This window comes from Malus domestica, chromosome 15, assembly GCF_042453785.1.
Source record: "Malus domestica chromosome 15, GDT2T_hap1".
Classification (NCBI taxonomy): Eukaryota; Viridiplantae; Streptophyta; class Magnoliopsida; order Rosales; family Rosaceae; genus Malus; species Malus domestica.
This window is the reverse complement of record NC_091675.1, coordinates 7,138,164-7,157,495: the sequence shown is the minus strand read 5'-3', so window position 1 is coordinate 7,157,495 and position 19,332 is coordinate 7,138,164. Positions and strand designations below refer to the sequence as shown.

Here is a 19,332-nt window from a genome sequence, read left to right as displayed (position 1 = left end):
TATTCACCATCTCCTATAAAAAAAAAAGTGTTTATTTAGAAGTATGGGTAGAACTGCTTCTAGTTTTTGTTATTTTACACCCATGATTTTTGAAAGAAAACAATTTTTTTTTTCATTTACCAAACAGAATTTTAGCCAACTATTAAAAAAGCTGCTTTTCGAAAAATTTAAGCAATTCCAAACCAACTCTAACTGACTGGCGTCTGGAGATGAGAGCAATGAGAGAAAATCCAGTTTGAAGGATTTGCCCTAGACAAACAAACAACCTCAATTTGGCTTGCAAAGACAACGATATAAGCAAGTGTACTTTAGGCATTTCCTATCCTTTGCTTATCATTCAATCTTTTATATATTTCTTTCTATTAATGAATTGGTGGTATTATCTAGACTTGGCGTTCCTCTCGTATTCCTCGTGTTCGTGTCGTTTTCGTGACATACTCGATATTTTAATGGGTAGTGTCGTGTAACAACCCGTTAAAATGAAGGGATAATAAGACCTGACTCGAACTCGATTGTTAATATTAATAGGTAATATGACATAACCCGTTACACGTTAAAAAGAATAGATTTTACTTCAATTAATAATCAATTGAAAACGTAATACTAAATTAGTATCTACACACCACATTATCACATAAATATCACTTCAAAACATAAAAACACATTTGTCTTTCAAGTATTACATACCTTAAAATAAGAGCCTAATGAAAAAACATTAGTACATTATTCAAATATATGAAACGTCCAACGATATGTAAAATGAAGAGCCTTTTTTTTAAGATTGTGGAGCCTAATAAAAATTCATAATAATTAATGGCTAAGTGTGAAAAATGTTAAACAAATAAAAAAATAATATACAATCCCTCATAATGACAAGTTTTACAATTTTGATGAAAGGGTCAACTCTAAAATTCGGCACCGTAATCCAGAAACCCTAGATTTATATTTAACCGTCGATCATCAGTGGCGAGGCCAGGATTTGCCGAGGGGAGGGGTGAAATTCAAGAGAGTGTTAGGTTCAATCGAAGCGGTTGCTTTCACATTGGAGAGCGCAAAGTTTGGAGTCAATATTCATAACCAAAAACAGTCTTTTTACCAAAGCGGTTGTAAGCGGTAATATCAAAGCCATGTAAGAAGCTTAAATTGGTTAGGGTTAAATTCTAAAAAATGTTATGTCACATCCTAATCTCGACTCCGCCGTAGCACGATATTGTCCGCTTTGGGCCTCGGCCCCTCCATCATGGTTTTGTTTTTGGGAACTCACACGAGAACTTCCCAGTAGGTCACCCATCTTGGGAATGCTCTCGCATGAACTCGCTTAACTTCGAAGTTTCGATGGAATCCGAAGCTAGTGAGTTCGGCAGAGTGACTCTGATACCATTCTGTCACATCCCAGTCTTGACTACGCCGTAGCACGATATTGTCCGCTTTGGGCCTCGGCCACACCCTCACAGTTTTGTTTCTGGAAACTCACACGAGAACTTCCCAGTGGGTCACCCATCCTGGGAATGCTCTCGCATGAACTCGCTTAACTTCAGAGTTCCGATCAAATCCGAAGTCAGTGAGTTCCTAAAAGGGGTCATGCTATATAGAGGTGGGCAAGTACATATAAGACACATCACCCCCTCTCCGTTGGTTAATGTGAGATGTTACACGTTAGGCGCTAGTCAGGCAACGGACTGGGGCCTAGCAGTTAGGCGCCTAGGCGAGATTTAAACAAAAGCCTAGATGGATTTAAATGAATTTCTTTTATCATAAAATAAGCATTAAACAATATTTACATTATTTTTTAAAAATTAATACAATATTTATAGATAATGTGAAAGTTTAAGATAAATACGATGGAGTCTTAAAAAGAGGAAAAAAATACATACAAGAATAATAAATAAATAAATAAATAAGAGAAATGGGTTAACAAACCAAAAAACAAAAAGTGGGGTCATAAAAGAAAAAAAAAGGGAGAATACTTGGGCACTCACTGAGGAGTACCCAATATACTGATTTTATGACTTACAACAATTAAATAACGACACATGTCCATTTAACATATAACCAATCAGCTTTTATTTTTCTAGCAAAACATATGTTATTCTGCTATCCAAACATGTCTTCTTCCTCTGTGAAACACTACCCAGCCGTCCATCCCAATCCACCATCTTTTCCCACCACCACCAACCAAAGTCGCCCAATCCACCATCCTTTAAATACACTGATCCATCTCCTTCCTTCCTCCCTTGATTTGGTGTTGCCATGACAAATCTACCATGGTTGCCGTCTAACCCACCCCCGTCTCTTCTCCACCCACTGGCATCCCTCATTCGAGAGCGCTTCTAAGCATGTTTTCTGGCGAAGGGAGAGGCGTTCGCCACTCCTCGCCCTCATGTAGCTTTGTCATTGTCGATCATTGTTTACGCTCAATTCTTCACACTGGATTTTGTTTTTCAAATTATCTTTTTTTTTAAAACATAACCTTTATGACCTTTTAGCAGATGTAGAAAATGAATGGTTTGGAATGTTGATATCACATTCAGATTTTTACGGTTAGTGAAAATATTGTTTAGAGTTTATAAAATCTCAATAAACATATAATATCGACTCATTATTTCAAATAATCGTAAACATCGGAACGTGATATCAACGATTTGAACCGTTCATTTTTTTGCATCCGCTAAAAGATCATGTTTTCAAAAAAGAAAATCTAAAAAGCTAAATCCAGTGAGAAAAATAGAGCGTAAACGATGATTGGCGGCTAAATATAAATCTAGTGTTTGGGATTATGGTGCCAATTTCGGAGTTGACCCTTTCACAAAAATTGAAAAGCTTCTCATTATGAGCGATTGTATTATTATTATTATTATTATTTTACATTTTTCACACTTCTACATTAATTATCATGAATTTTTATTAATTTTGTACTCAAACAAAAAAATTATTCATGAGGATTTGGAGTGTTTTAAAAATCCAAACGACGATGTAATTACTATCGTCTAAACGTAGAGAATGCAATCACCAACGTTTGTATATTCTTTTCACATTTTTCGCATACTTTGAACTCCCCTAAAAACACTATTCACGAGGGTTTGTAGGGTCTTAAAAATTCAAATGACGATATACCCAATGTCCATGCATAGAGACTGTGATGACTGGCATTTGCATACTTTTTTTCACATTGTTCACACTTGTAAGTTAATTATTATGAAATTTTTCATGTGCTGGTATTTTTAAACTGTTTCGGTGTTTTTAGTGTGCTTTGGAATGTTGCTATAGCAATAATTGTCCCTTCATCTAGCAATAATAGTCCTTACACGTGGGGATAGACGAAATTTCATTTGACGAACATTTATAATTGGGGGCCATGAGGCCAATAATTGTAGAACAGAGGTATACTGCACCAGTAGGAAGTTGTTGGATATTTAATTTGTGGGTTAAGAGGAATTTTATTTTATCAAGCTGAGGTTTACCTCACTTCCCTACTTCATTAGTGTTGATAATATTGTTTGTTAAAAAAATTAATTAATTTTTCATCACATTTGAGTATATTTTTTATTTTTCGATTTATATTTAATTTAGACTTTCTTATCTCAAACATGAATCAAGATGAATCCTTCTTAACCATTGGCTAGTGACAACAATCAATAACAGTGTGACATCACCTAGGTTAATTTCATCTGGCAATAATGGTCCCTTCACGTGGAAATAGACGAACTGTCATTTGACGGACATATATAATTGGGGGACATGAGGCCAATAATTGTAGAACATAGGCATACTGCACTAGTCGTGATTCATGTAGCTAACTGCCCTTGTCTTTCTTTAACTATAAACATAAGTGGTTGATACTAATTCTCCAATTAATGCAGTGACAATCTGACAAAACATGGATTTAGAAAAATCTCGATATTGTGCTAGCTTGATTTATCTCACTTACTATGCTCGATTAATTTAGTTGTCTTGTACCTTATAATGTTAATGAGAGAAGTTTAAACTACTCAAACAATAGATGAAGAAATAATTTTTTTTTTCACTTATTGTGCAATAATAAGTGCTTGAAGATGGGCTAAGAGTATGAAAGTTTCATTAATTGAAACTATTCACCACCTCCTATAAAAAAAAAGTGTGTATTTAGAAGTATGGGTAGAACTGCTTCAACTTTTTGATGTTTTACACCCATAATTTTGAAAGAAAAAAAAATATTTTTCATTTACCAAACACAATTTTAGCCAACTATTAAAAAAAGTTGCTTTTAGAAAAATTTAAGCAATTCCAAACCAACTCTAACTGAATTCTAGGGATGAGAGCAATGAGAGAAAATCTAGTTTAAAGGATTTGCCCTAGACAAAAGACCAACCAAAATTTGGCTTGCAAAGACAGCTATATAAGCAAGGGTACTTTAGGCATTTCCTATCCTTTGCTTATCATTCAATCTTTTATATATTTCTTTCTATTAATGAAAGGGTGGTATTATCTAGACTTGACCTCCCTAAGCTAAATTGGATGCCCCAATTCCATATTTTACATCCAATTGATGAAATTCCGTCGTTTGAGCATATTTTCATTAAAGTCCACCATTTAAACATTATAGCAAACGACGATCCGACCATTGACCAACGGTTGACTTTTTGTCAACATGTCTCGATTTCTCTTGGTTTGTTGTAGGAGGAGCGTATGAGAATTTTTTATTATATGAAATATCAAAAGAATTCTAAATGTGGACTTGTACTTTGTCTTAGGCGACGATAGTACGTGAAATTTTGATTATAGTGCTAGGGTATGTTAGCGCGGACTACATGTGAGTTACTTTAATATATGTGATATAGTTATTACCCTGAAAACCTCATGTGCTAATATACTTTGTGGATACAACATGGATTTCTAAACTATGTTTTATGATAAATAATTGTTTTTATAAAGTTTGCCATCGATCTACTTTATGAAATGCTATGTGACTTGCCTATTTGAAATGTTTATGATTGTGTTTTAAAATATATATTTGAAATGTTTGAGAAACATGAGGCCTAGTAGAAGATGGTTACCCTAGTCTCACAAGTTAGGTGACACCGAATATGCACCATGTAACAGTGGTACATGGATGATCCTGCTTGGTTAATCCGTGATAGGGGACCATACTACTTATGGATTGTGCTTGGTTAATTCGCGATGGGTGATCCTTCTATCTTAGGTATGGCCATACATACTTCGGGGTGATCACTGCCTAATAATTTCGTATGAGTGATTCTGCTTGGTTAATCCGCAATAAGGGGCACTACCTATTTGGTTACTTTCTCAAGGGTGGCTCTGATTGGTTAATCCGCTATGCGGGGCCATTTCCTGTTTGGTTACTTATGTAGGCTTCGGCCAAATTGCGTCACTCTAGCCCTAGTTTTTAGTGTATTTATGAACGATAGTTTTTTAGAATTTTTGTGGTTTGAATTAGAAAAGCATTAGATGTATGGGTAACTTATTCGGAGTTTTTAGTGACTTAACTATGATTTCATAAGTATGAATTTATATTTGAGGTTTATAAACCGTGATCAATGGTCAATTGTTATTGATTATCACATACATTGTATTATTGTCACTTACATAAGCTTCGCAGCTTATCTAGGTTCTTGTTCGCACTGTGCACCATTCCCATGATGTAGGCACTGATTGTATATGTGACTGGTCTGAGTAGATTTCAAAGAGTAGGTAGGAAGGGTATCAGTGCAGAGATTAGAGACTTGGAGCGTTTAGGTTAACCCTTTATCCTCCCTTGTACTATTCTTTTTGGGACTCTCTTTTGTGCACCATGGGCTTGTCTTGGCCTAACGAGGGTTGTGTTTTTTTAGTGTATATACTTGTATATATTTTGTAGGGGTGAACCCACTATCATATTTATTTTGGGATATTAGTTACAGTATTTCATTCCTTATCTTATGTCAGATTTAACATCCTATACATCCCCGTGTCATGTGTCGATCCTTGACGTATGTCGGGATCAGGACATGACAACTTTTTGTGGTATCATAGTCTAGGTTTAGGTTTCCATACCTTAACCTTAGAGTGAGGAAGCCGTGGATAGGTTGGGTAGTGGAACTTCATTTGACAGCCATTTATAATTAGGGACCATAAGGCCAATAATTGTAGAACAGAGGTATATTGCACCAGTAGCAAGTCGTTGGATATTTAATTTGTGGGTTAAGAGGAATTTTATTATGCCAAGCCCATTGTGAGGTTTAGCTCACTTCCCTACTTCATTAGTGTAGATAATATTGTTTGTTAAAAAAAATCATCCGGTTTGAGTGTATTTTTATTTTTTGATATATATTTAATTTAGACTTTCTTATCTCAAACATGAATCAAGATGAATCCTTCTTAACCATTAGATGATGACAACAATCAATTACAGTGTGACATCACCCAGGTTACGCATCTGGCAATAATGGTCCCTTCACGTGGAGATAGACGAACTTTCATTTGACGGACATTTATAATTGGAGGGCCATGAGGCCAATAATTGTAGAATAGAGGTATACTGCACTAGTAGCAAGTCGTTGGATATTTAATTTGTGGGTTAAGAGGAATTTTATTATGCCAATTTCATTATGAAGTTTACCTCACTTCTCTACTTCATTAGTGTAGATAATATTGTTTGTTAAAAAATAAAAAATCATTTTTCATCCCATTTGAGTATATTTTTATTTTTCCATATATATTTAATTTAGACTTTCTTATCTCAAACATGAATCAAGATGAATCCTTCTTAACCATTGGCTGATGACAACAATTAATAACAGTGTGACATTAACTAGGTTACGTCATCTGGCAATAGTGGTCCCTTCACTTGGAGATAGACGAACTTTCATTTGACGACGAACATATATAATTGGGGGACATGCGGGCCTGAGGCTAATAATTGTAGAACATAGGTATATTGCACTAGTAGCATGTTGCTGGATATTTTATTAGGAAAACTAATGAAAAAGGTTTAAATACTTTGATTTTTAACAATAAGGATAAAATAAAGGGTAAAGTGAATAATATCAGGATTGACTTTTTAGTGTAAAAAATGTGGTTTTTCGTTGAAGTGAACAATGTTCAACAATGTTATTCACTCCTAAGGAGAAATTTTTCATTGTGATCGGAATACGGGTGGTACACCACGTGTTTTTATATAATTGGTGAGAAATTTTATTTTTTAAGTTATTAACTTTTTAACACACATATTCCACCATTTGTATAGTGACACGTGATGTACTACTTCGTATTCCAATCACACTGAAAAATCGCCAAACACAAGAAGAGATAGAAAAGATACTCAAGTATGTCTAGAAACTAACTCTAGAAAGTGTATTCCTTCTTAGAGCAACTCCAGCGGGGGAGGTTGCTCGGGGGCCAGACCTTCAAACAGGACCAAATTGCTGGGGGGATAGGGTCCAGCGTTGGGTAGCCCGAGTGATAGGCGAGGCCCGAGGAGAATGCGCTCGAGAGCCCGAGGGCTGCGTCAGGCACGTGCGTTTCACGCGCGCGTGGGCGCGCATCTTCCGACATAAAAACAGGGATGGGGCCCGCGACGCCTGTTTTGAAATGTTACCGTTGGGAAAGCCACGTGGCTTCCCCATGTCCGTTCGATTGCAACGGCCTTATTTTATGGACCTTTGGATTTCCAACAGTAAAAAACATTTAAAAATCTCATTTAATTTCATCTGTTTGATCTAAGATCAAAGTTCCACGTTATTAGGCTTTGTAAATTTAAAAAAAAAGTTAAAAATTCTGAAATGTTACCGTTGTGCCACGTGGCACAATCTGAAGTGTTGGAATTCAATTTTTTTTTAAATCCAACGGCAAAGATTAATTAGGTGAATAAAAAATTTTAAAAAAATGTAAAAAATTCTTTAAAATCCGAAACAAAATTATGAGAAATTATAAAAAAAATTTGATTTTACTTTTCTATAAATACCTTCTAATTATCTTCTACCTTACACCACAATTTCATATTTTCTCAAGTACTTTCAACCACATTCCTACCTTACACGTGGCGCAACGAGAACGATTAAAAATCATATCCGAAATTCAACTACTTTCAACCATATTCCTACCTTACACGTGGCGCAACGAGAACGATTAAAAATCTTATCCGAAATTACAAATAAAATTATTATGTATTATTTTATAAATAAAAATAATAATATTTTATTGCCAATTGTCAGGGCTATTCAGTGCAGGGGTGGAGATGCAAAAGGCAATTGCAAGGACAATTATTATTCATTAAGGGCAATTACTGTTTACTGGGTGGATTAAATAGTGAATAGCCTGGGGGCAGGGCTCCTACACTGGAGTTGCTCTTATATCTCAAAAAGCTTCCAGTCAAAACATGCATGAGAAGAGACAAACAAAATTCTAATGAAAGTTAAAATAAGAGGTCTTTCCATAACTACCTAGTGACCTAGTGTGCCTTTCCTTATAAATTCCAATTTCCAATTACCATTGATACATGGAAAACCTAAAATCTTCAAGAAACCTAAAAATACATAAATTGAAAAGACAAACAAAAAGGAAAATGCAGTTTTGTATACAAGTAGATTTCGTTTTATATATTTGTGAGGAGCGCATTTAGTCAGATTGAATAATTTCTTCTATCTACCCTTATATTTTTTTTCCCATGGCTATAAACCTAGGGGTAATACGAGGAAAATTAAAAATTTAACCAAATATTCTAAAAAAAATGATATAGTTGTTGATAATTGGATTATTACTTAAGTGTTGATTAACGTGTTTATTTCCTATTGGTGATACATCATTTAGTTTGCAAATTTGGTTTAAAAATTTGGTCTCCCTAATATTACCCAAACTTATTTGGTAAAGTAAAGTAATGCATGAGTTCAATGGCGAAGTCAGAAATAGTCGGGAAAGGAGCGAAATTTAAAACAGTAAAAGGTCCCAGACAAATGTAGGCAACTAAATTCTTTTAGATAGTAGACAATATTAATGTTGTTCTTAATGTATCAATATAAACAAGTTACAATTGTTGTCTACGAGTTTTCATGTCATGAAAACGTCGCATAATAGACTATTTTTTTTACATGCGAGATGCCTTTTTTGAATCAGGAGCACTACATGATACTTTACTGTCGAATCGAATGATACTTTACATGAAATTAATGTGGTGATTCGTATAGCTACCTACCCTTACTGTGAATCGATTAGTACCCACCCTTATCTTTCCTTGAATGATAGCTTGGTTGAGACCTTGTAAGACTCTTTACTTGTTTTTGCCACATTAACGCAAAAGACTTTACTTTCTCGGATGTAAAGTATCACGTAGTACTATTAGTAGCTTGTTTTTGCAAAACGCGTCTAATGGCCATATTAAATTAATGTCTTGATTCATATAGCTACCTACTTTTATCTTTCCTTGACTATTAACAAAAGTGGTTGATACTAATTCTCCAATTAATGTAGTGAGTTTGACAGAACGTGGATTTGGAAGAGTCTCGATATTATACTAGCTAGATTTATCTTCCTTATTGTGCTCGATTAATTTAGTATTCTCATAACTGATAATGTTAATTAGATAAACGTTTAAAACACTTCGATTATACAAGAAAAAAAAAATCTCACTTATGGTGAAATAATAATTGCACAGAGATGAGCTTACTACCCTCTAAGGATGAGAGCGATGAGAGCAAATCCAGTCAACAGGATTTGCCCTAGACAATGTTTGTGGTGCAATGAACGAGCAACCTCACTTTAGGCATTTACTATCATCCGCCTCTATTATTCATATCATTTATATTTTCCTTTCTATTTCAGCATGCAAATAATGAAATGGTTTTGTTATCCACACTTTTTTTTTATGTCTACACTCTTCTAAAAATTTTACCGTCAAATCGAATGAATTGAAAAAAATTAAAGAACATAAATTAACAAAATATGTGTAGAAGGTAGAAAATGGTTGTAGATAGTACCACACATTATGAAATTATCTATTATTGCTAATTTTCCAATAATTTAACGTTGTACTGTTTGATTAATTTAAGCAAACTATAACAGTCAACCAGTTCTTAAGTAGGGAATTGGATTCCATCTGGATCCAAATTGTGCGAATCCTAAGGATTCTCACATCTTAGCCGTTCATCGTACATCGTGCGATAAAAAATCATTTTGAATTTTTTTTATTTAAAATTAAATATAAATAGTTCTTAACAAAAACTGATCATACGATATACGATGAACTATTAATATATGACCATAGAAGATCCGGAAAGGATCCTCATCCCTCAAGTTGTGCACAAATTGTTGGAATGTGAAAATATTCTTAGTAGTCACATTTCCGTGAAGCTTTTTGTGTGGCTGGAAGATCACACGTGTTGGAAGGTTTATGGTTTGGGTTTTAGCATTCTATAAACATCAACAAGGTTGTCATCTGGCACGTGAAGATAAACTTTCAAATAAAGCACATATATAATTGGTGGCCATGACCCATGAGACTAATAATTATGAAACAGATGCATACTACATCGATTGCACGTTGATGGATATTTAATTTGTTGGTTAAGGCTTAAATACGAAAGTTGAAATGTTTCAAAAGGGAGAAAGAATGCTTCAATGTGCATAGAATTTTGTTATTTAGTACTACGGTCTATTGGTTTTTGGTTTGATTCCCCCAATACCTTAATGTAAATTCACTCGTTTGTTAAAAAAAAAAGAAGACTGTTGGGCCTATCCAAGGCCCAAGACATTAATATTTGTCTAAAAATTTAGTAGGTATTCAATTTGTGCAGCAAATAAACAATGCATGGTTGAAAATTCAAAAATACTTTATGACGTGGTGATTATGAGCGGCAAAAATCCTCTTTCACACCAAGGAAGTAGTGTTCAGTCGAGTTGTACAAAAAAAAAAGTACTTTTTCAGTCCCAATTTCGTAGTTTTGATAGGATAAAGTATCGCCATCTATCCTCCATTGAAACGTGTACATGTATGCGCACACAATGGTAATTTTATTATCGATGCAATGCATAGAAAGGTAATTTCAGTCACAATGTGAATTCAACAAGATTTGAAATTTAGTGATACAGCTTCAAACAACACCACCAAAACCAAACCTTTCAAGTGTTCTTGTACGGACAATGCGCCGACTTGAAGCTCATGAACATAAACTAAAACTTAGAACAACCCGAATACAAATAGCATAACAACTCATACGAATTTAGCTCATAACTCCCATTTTCCTTCGGAATTTCGATCACTCACTGTCAATTTCCTCAAGTGTAATTCTTACTTATATGTGCATAACAAAGTTAACTCATTCGATGGGCTCATTAAGGTCGCGGAAGAAGTAAGGCCTATTCAATCAACCTTCTCCCTCAGTAAGTACTCCCCACTACGAATCCAAGACGTGGAACCCACACCAGACTAGGACCCATGTTTAAAGGACCTTGCTCCTTTCTCCAAGCCAGGCCCAAGCTCCCAAAAGTACTGTAAAAACCCATCCCTGTTATAAATATGTCAAAGTTAGAGAGATAACCTTTTTAGTAAATGATGGAGCAAAGCAGGTGTAAAATGTCACACTGAAATTATAACACTAGGGGATGACAAATAAAAGATGGAGAAAGAGATTTCTTTCTTTCTATATATTCTTTTTGTATGTACATCGATGGCAGTAGGAATGCTCTATTTATAGAGCAACTCCATACGAATGTCTTCTTACACTTTGAAAATTTACAGCATACCCTTTGCAATATATGATCTCCTGCATCCAAAGTCAATTTCCATTTGCATGGGTATTGAAAGTCTGTGTGTGTGTGGGCATTCATAACAATGCCAACATTGTCAAAATTGCCAATGTTTTCAACAATCCTCCTTGGATGCCCAAATATCAACATTAGTTGCCTCTTTAAAACCTTGCTTGGAAAAACCCAGTGGGAAAAAACCATAGCGAAGGGAAAAGAGTACAACTTTACCTGGATTGTTGATATAGTGTTAAGTATGCTTATGTTGCCTTTCCAAATTTAGCTATTTGGTAAGTCGATGTAATCCGATACTTTGCATTAACTTCTGAAACGTGCATTTTGGTAGAGATTTGGTGAACAAATCTGCCAGATTTTCATTAGAACGGATTTGTCTGACTTCAATAACTTTAGCCTTCTGAAGCTCATGTGCACTGAAAAACTTTAGAGATATGTGTTTAGTTTTATCGTCCTTGATGAATCCTTCATTCATTTGGGCAACACAGGCTGCATTATCTTCATGAATGACAGTTGGAGTGTATGTCTTTGAAGTTAGACCACATGAATTCCTGATATGATGGATCATTGATCTTAACCAAGAACATTCACGATTTGTTTCATGTAAAGCAAATATTTCTGAATGATTTGAAGATGTAGCAACTAATGTTTGCTTTGTTGAGCGCCATGTGATTGCTGTATCTCCATTCTTGAACACATATCCAATTTGTGAGCGGGCTTTATGCGGATCAGAGAGGAAACCAACATCTGCATATCCAACAAGGACCTGATCATTTGTGGAGTTCTTTGAGTAGAAGAGACACATGTCTGTTGTCCCACGAAGGTATCGCAATACATTTTTGACACCCTTCCAATGATGGATCGTCGGAGGAGAGCTATACCTGGCTAACAAGTTGACTGAAAAAGCTATATCTAGTCTAGTACATTGTGCTAAATACAACAAAGCACCTACTGCACTCAGATATGGTACTTCTGGACAAAGGACCATTTCATCATCTTCTTTTGGACGGAATGGATCTTTCTTAACGTCCAAAGAACGAACGACCATTGGCGTGCTTAGTGGATAAGCTTTGTCCATACCAAATTGCTTTAAAAAAATTTCAATGTAAGTTGATTGGTGGACCAAAATTCCATTAGCATAATGCTCGATCTGCAGGCCAAGACAAAATTTTGTTTTTCTAAGGTCTTTCATTTCAAATTCACTTTTCAGATATTCAGCCGTTTTATTGAGCTATTCAGGAGTTCCAACTAGGTTCATATCATTAATGTATACTGCCACTATAGCAAATCTAGAATTGGATTTCTTAATGAACACACAAAGGCAAATGACATTGTTGATATATCATTCTTTGATCAAATACTGACTGAGACGATTATACCACATTCGTCCAGATTGTTTCAGCCCATACAATGATCGCCTTAATTTGATCGAGAGCATACCTTATGGTTTGTTAGTTGTTTTAGGCGACTTAAGTCCTTCTGGGACCTACATGTATATGTCAGTATCTAATTTTCCATATAGATACGCAGTGATGACATCCATAAGTCGCATGTCAAGCTTTTCTGAAACCACTAAACTTATTAAGTAACGGAACGTAATTGCGTCCATTACAGGAGAGTATGCCTCCTCATAATCAATTCCAGGTCTTTACGAAAAACCTTGAGCAACGAGTCGTGCTTTATATCTTGCAATCTCGTTTTTCTCATTGCGTTTCCTTGTGAATACCCATTTGTAACCCTCGAGGTTTACACCAGGCGGGGTTTGGACTACTGGTCCAAAAACACTTCACCTTTCCAAGGAATTTAATTCTGCCTGGATTGCATCTTTCCACTTAGGCCAATCTTGTCTCTGTTTGCACTCATCAACAGAGCGGGGCTCAAGATCATCACTTAATATGATTTCAGTGACTACTGCGAATGCGAACATATTGTCGATGATTATTTCATTCTGATCCCACAATTCATTACTACATGCATAATTTATGGAGATTTCTTTGCTCTCATGTACTGCTGTCTCTTCAGGGACATGTGTCTCATCAAGGACATTTTCTTTTTCTGGAAGTCTAGAACCATGAATTGTAGATTTGTCATTCATTCTCTCTCCCTGAATGATTTCATTTGGATTCAGCTGTGCTCTTGTCTTTCTCTTTCGATGGGCTAAATCTTTTGAACCTATGGGTCTACCATGCTTCAGGCATGCACCAGATGAATCATTCGCTGCCACTTTATTTTGTCCAACAGGCACATAAACAATATGTATTTCAGGGGTGATCATGCTTGGTATATCTGCGATGGGTGATCACTACCTGCACGATTAGATTATGCCTATTAGTTGTACTTGGTACATTTCGATAGGCGACCATATTTTAGTTGGATTTCGTTGAGTGGTCCAGAATCCCTGCTCTTGCTCATTTCCATAAGGTTAGTCCGACCCTAGATCCGAGTGAATAGGAATTGCTCACAGTAGACGTTGTGTTTATAAATTAGATTTATCATGTTATTACTTGGAATCCAGGTAAGGAATTATGTAGAATTCCCTTATTAAATTTCGTGAATTGATATGTGATCTTATTGATTGATTAACGTAGCTAAATGTTAATATTGTGTATTAATTAATTGGAGTGATTGTGGAATGATGTGGGATATGATTGTTATTATTATGATTAGACTCGTTGACTAATGTGGCTAGAGAATAATATTGTGCTTCGTTGATTGTTCTTTACGATGTTGCATGTTATGTATTGTGGTATTATGTTGAAACATAGTGATTTATGTGATCGATGAAGTGGAAATCTTGAATGTCATGTGGGTTGTTATGTAGTCCTGAAACTAGTAATTCATGCATGTCAAGTTCCAATAATTGATGGAGGAATGCTATGCTTTTTGTTAGAACGTACTGTGATAAATGTCGGAGTGCAATGAAAGGTAAGCTACGAATGACCTGATCTCTTCTTAGGGTACATAGGTAGTCTAACAAAAGGTTAGATGCAGCCATGAAATAAAAGAAAATGACTACGTGGTTAAATCATTGATTGTGTTTTGGTCTTTTCTCGAAGGCGAGACATTATAAATAAACAAGAATGTGGTGTCATCATGTGTCGATCTTGGACGTGTGTCGGGATCAGGGCGTGACACTTTGAGGTTCAACAATTACATTTTTGAACAAGCAATTCCATATCCTTGAGAGTGATGCTTAAAGCAACATTTTAATGGAAATGTTCACTTGGTGTGGCCTAAAAACAACAAACATGATCCAATTACTCTTCTTTTTCTTCAAACATACAAAGACATAAGCATAGGTCTATGAACATTAAATTTGTACGACATAAGTAGCTACGTACGTATTAATTTAGGAAATGATTTCGTATAAGCATAGGTCTATGAACATTAAATTGGTACGACATAAGTAGCTACGTACGTATTAATTTAGGAAATGATTTCCGCACAATTGGTTGCATTTGAGGCTAAAAAATATAGAAGTGCAGAAGACAAAAGAGGACAAAAGGGTCTGCAAAAATCACTTCCCTTTATTTACAAAACACATTTTCAATGAAAGCCATTACAAGTAGACACTGCTTCCCTATCATATATAAAATCACACTCTTCAATACTTTATTTTGTTGAAACATCTTATTACACTCACTTGAAGGAAACCTGAGATTGAAATGAAAACTCTGTACTCTCAAAGACTAGGCTAGACTTCTACGGATACGGCGAGGGAGAGACTTGCGGATCCTTCAGAGAAGGAGAGACTTGCGGTCGTTGATGCTTAAAGGACAGATTTATAAGAGCGGGACAGATTTATATGAGCACGCTGTTTGTATGAGAGTGAGTATGAGTAGAATAACAGCCGCAGCAACAGAAATAGTGGACCAAGGCGTGTTAAAATATTTCTGTTTCAAAATTACCATCCATCCGCGGCAGAGCACTTTGCGGTATTCTATCAGTTTTTCACAATGAGGGGCATAATACCAGTCGTCAACTATCATCCCGGTGCCAAGGTCATGAAGCAAATTTGATATCTTCTGGGTATCACCTAGCCAATTTTCAATAATTCCCTTCTCAACAAGCAATTGCACATCCTCTCGGGTTTTCGCGAGACGCTTCATAAGGAAAACATAATTAGCTAGGCAATCCTCCTCCTCCTTTCTGTGATGGCATTGTTCAAAAGCAAGGAGATTTCTGAGTTTCAGATCTGTGGTATCGTCCACTCTTAACTTTGGAATTTTGAGGATCCCACACGAGAATTTAATGTCAAATAAGCTGCTGCCTTTTCCTACCTTAAACTTCGCTCCAGCCTGGTGTAGCTCTGTCACGTTGGGTGGGTCTCTGGTTTTGGGCGTGGCTGTGGTTTTAGGTTTCTTTTTTGGTTCCAACGGTAGGTATAGAATTCTTATCAGATCAACAAAATGTTTTACTTCTACTCCAGAAGAACTTATCTTGTTAAATTTCTCTTTTTTTACCTCGCTATCGATTCCGCTTTGGAAAAAATTGTAGGAAATTTCAAGTAACGAAGGCAGCTGAAGTTGAAGTTGAGGAGGAATAAGTTTGAAAAGATCTTGAAGAATGAAGAATGGCAGCTGATTTTCAAGCAACTGCAAATCTCGAATCACATCCGATTTCATCGTAGGCTTGCTGAATATGTAATCATCTTCGTCCTCTCGATAATTTACGACTTCAAACCTCAATAATAAATCAATGACGAAGGCGGCATCCACTGAAACAATTCTTACAAATTCACCCTTGTCAAACATAATGGGTTCTGCATAAAAACCTCGCAACTCTTTCTCTTGCTCCTGTATCTTTTGTAAACAATCAGACAATTTTACCTTGGTTTTACTTAGAAAATGTTTCAGGTACCTTAATTTGTGCTCTTCCATGGCTTTTAAGGGTCCGTTGCCATGGTGAAGTGGGCCTACAGAGACTACTTGAGGTGTATATGCTTTCTCATTTACTTGCCGTAGTCGCTCAGGAACTCTATAGATACACCGCTCAGGGGACAGGCCAGACAAGTTATCCAACTGGTTTTCTATGTCATGTGCCATTTTATCGTCTGACATCTTTCCCTGCATTGATTCAAATATTTCATTAGGCACACAATCAACTAAGATACTTCGAGCAAACTTTTGTAAGAAACCAAAAAAACCCCGCCAAATGCATTCGGAGTTGGTGGACTGTTGCTACTAAATATTCGTATGAACCCTGATTGCACTGGTCCAATATCGGATGAGAGATTTTTCGGTGAGATCGGAATAAAGGGTAATACATCACGTGTCACTATACAAATGATGAAATATGTGTGTTAAAAAGTTAATAACTTAAAAAATAAAATTTCCCACCACTTATACAAAAACATGTGGTGTACCATCCGTATTTCGGTCACAATGAAAAATTTCTCCTCATGGATATGGTGTTGGATTTCTATCTATATGTTTCGGGTTCAAAACTCCCCTCCCCTGAATCATTGTAAGAGTTTCGAATTCTCCTCATTCTCTTAATAATAATAAAATTAATAAAAAAAAGTTTTCATATGAACCCTGACGAACCATGGACAAGTAGGTAAGGGAATCGAACTCAAAATCTTGTGGGAATGAGTGTTGTGATAATTTTTTAGTGTCAATAACAGTACTTCTCATAAAAAATAGAATTAAAATGAAGTGAGTTTGCATCTGCCTTGTATATAGAAAACAAGCAAGTTTGTACGGTTAATTTGCCTCATGTAGATAACTAAGAAAACTCAACAATATTACTTGCTATCCTCTGGTATATGAAAAATAAATTTTCTTTTAACAATAGCATAATGATAGGCTGGCCATATATAACCATTTTTCTTCAGTATGTTTTTGCAGAAGGTGTTTACTTGGAAAAATTAAATTAATTTCATGACTCGTGTAACTAACTACCCTTATCTTTCCTTAACTATAAACATAAGTGGTTGATACTATTTCTCCAATTAACATAGTGAGTCTGACATAACGTGGATTTGGAAGAGTCTCAATATTGTGCTAGCCAGATTTATTTCACTTATTGTGCGTGATTAATTTAACCTTTTAGCTATACATTTTTGTTTAAACGTGATTAATTGTAGCTATACTTTTTTGTTTAAACCCTTCCACTAATGCAACTGGAATTAATTGCTTTCCAACTCCTATACACCAAACTCTTGTATTTTACTAATTATAATTAGCTTAGGATGTAATTTACTTTGATAATGGAATCATAAGTTCAACACTGCATTAAATTTGCAAAACTTTATGAACCCCGCTATTGACACCTATTTTGTTCTTTATTGTAAATAGAGTTGTAAATAAATTTCAATCTGCATGTAAATAATTTCTATCGTATATATATCTAGTACTTTCCATATGTTTTATACTGTTTAAAAACCCGAAGCATCTATACGTTCTTTAGCATACAAAGAATTTTTCTCTCGCAACGCTTACTAGGGTCTTAACCTCAAACGGTTTAAAGTGCTCTTAAACCCAACTACATGTACTTTCTAAGAGATGAGAATCACTTACACGAACTTCTTCACTTTCAATTTCAGCCTCACTTTCGGTTGGCATCACTGTTTTTCCCAAATTCGTTGGCTCCTCCACGGGGTCCGAAGCCTACAACAAACAATCATACCATAAGTCTGACACCAGTCATGTATACGCTTAAGTGGTTGATTGAAGACAATGTCAATGAATGGTTCTACTTAATAGACATAAGACCAAAACATATGTATATACACAGTCAAACTATTCAACTAAAATATATTAAGAAGAAAGCTGCAGCGTTCCCTTAACCGGTAAGTATGAAACAAAAGGCTTCAAAACAATGGATATGTGCAACATAGCAATGGAGAAGAAACAAGCCAGATGAAAGGAAAAAAAAAGGATTATAAATTGAAAAGTGAGTTGTTATTGGTACTAATAATATGTTGTCTAACACGGTTTGAAATGAAATTTATTCTTTTGAGAATGAGTGCATGATAATTTTTTAATGTATCAATAACAGTACATTTCATCGAAAATGAAAAAGAAAATGAAGTGAATTAGCACTTGCTTTGTATACAGGAAAACAAGCAAGTTTGTACGGTCAATTTGCCTCTTGTAGATGACTAAGAAAACTCAATACATATTGCTCCTCTGGTAACTGAAAATTAAATTTTCTTTTACCTATAGCACAATAATAGGCTGCCTATATATAAGCATTTCTTCTTCAATATGTTTTTGCAGAACATGTTTAATGGGCCATATTAAATTAATGTCGTGATTCATGTAGCTAACTGCCCTTATCTTTCTTTAATTATAAACATAAGTGGTTGATACTAATTCTCCTATTAATGTAGTGACAATCTAACTGATCGTGGATTTGGAAAAGTCTCAATATTGTGCTAGCTTGATTTATCCCACTTACTATGCTCGATTAATTTAGTTTTCTCGTACCGTATAATGTTAATGAGAGAAAAGTTTAAACTACCCAAACTATAGATGAAGAAAAAATTCTTTCACTTATTGCACAACAATAAGTGTTGGAAAATGGGCTAAGAGCTAGTTTGAGATTGCTGTAGTGTTTTTTTTAAACTGTTTTTGTTGTGCTATGAGAACAAACAATTGT

At 35.3% G+C, this 19,332-nt stretch overlaps 1 protein-coding gene across 2 annotated transcripts; it reads right to left on the bottom strand.

Annotated features, from left to right (window-relative positions):
• Positions 1 to 15,236: 15,236 nt before the first annotated feature.
• On the bottom strand, positions 15,237 to 18,880 carry LOC139187710 (UPF0481 protein At3g47200-like). 2 transcript variants are annotated; one of them, XM_070813244.1, is made up of 3 exons: positions 18,778 to 18,880; positions 18,249 to 18,338; positions 15,237 to 16,793 (listed from the first exon to the last, which is right to left on the bottom strand). In XM_070813244.1, exons 2-3 carry the CDS (start codon positions 18,291 to 18,293, stop codon positions 15,510 to 15,512), a joined length of 1,329 nt encoding a protein of 442 aa, XP_070669345.1. In that variant the 5' UTR covers positions 18,294 to 18,338; positions 18,778 to 18,880; the 3' UTR covers positions 15,237 to 15,509. The 2 variants fall into 2 exon arrangements, with proteins under 2 accessions (XP_070669345.1, XP_070669346.1); XM_070813245.1 differs by lacking the exon at positions 18,778 to 18,880 and having other exon boundaries at positions 18,249 to 18,426.
• Positions 18,881 to 19,332: the final 452 nt, after the last annotated feature.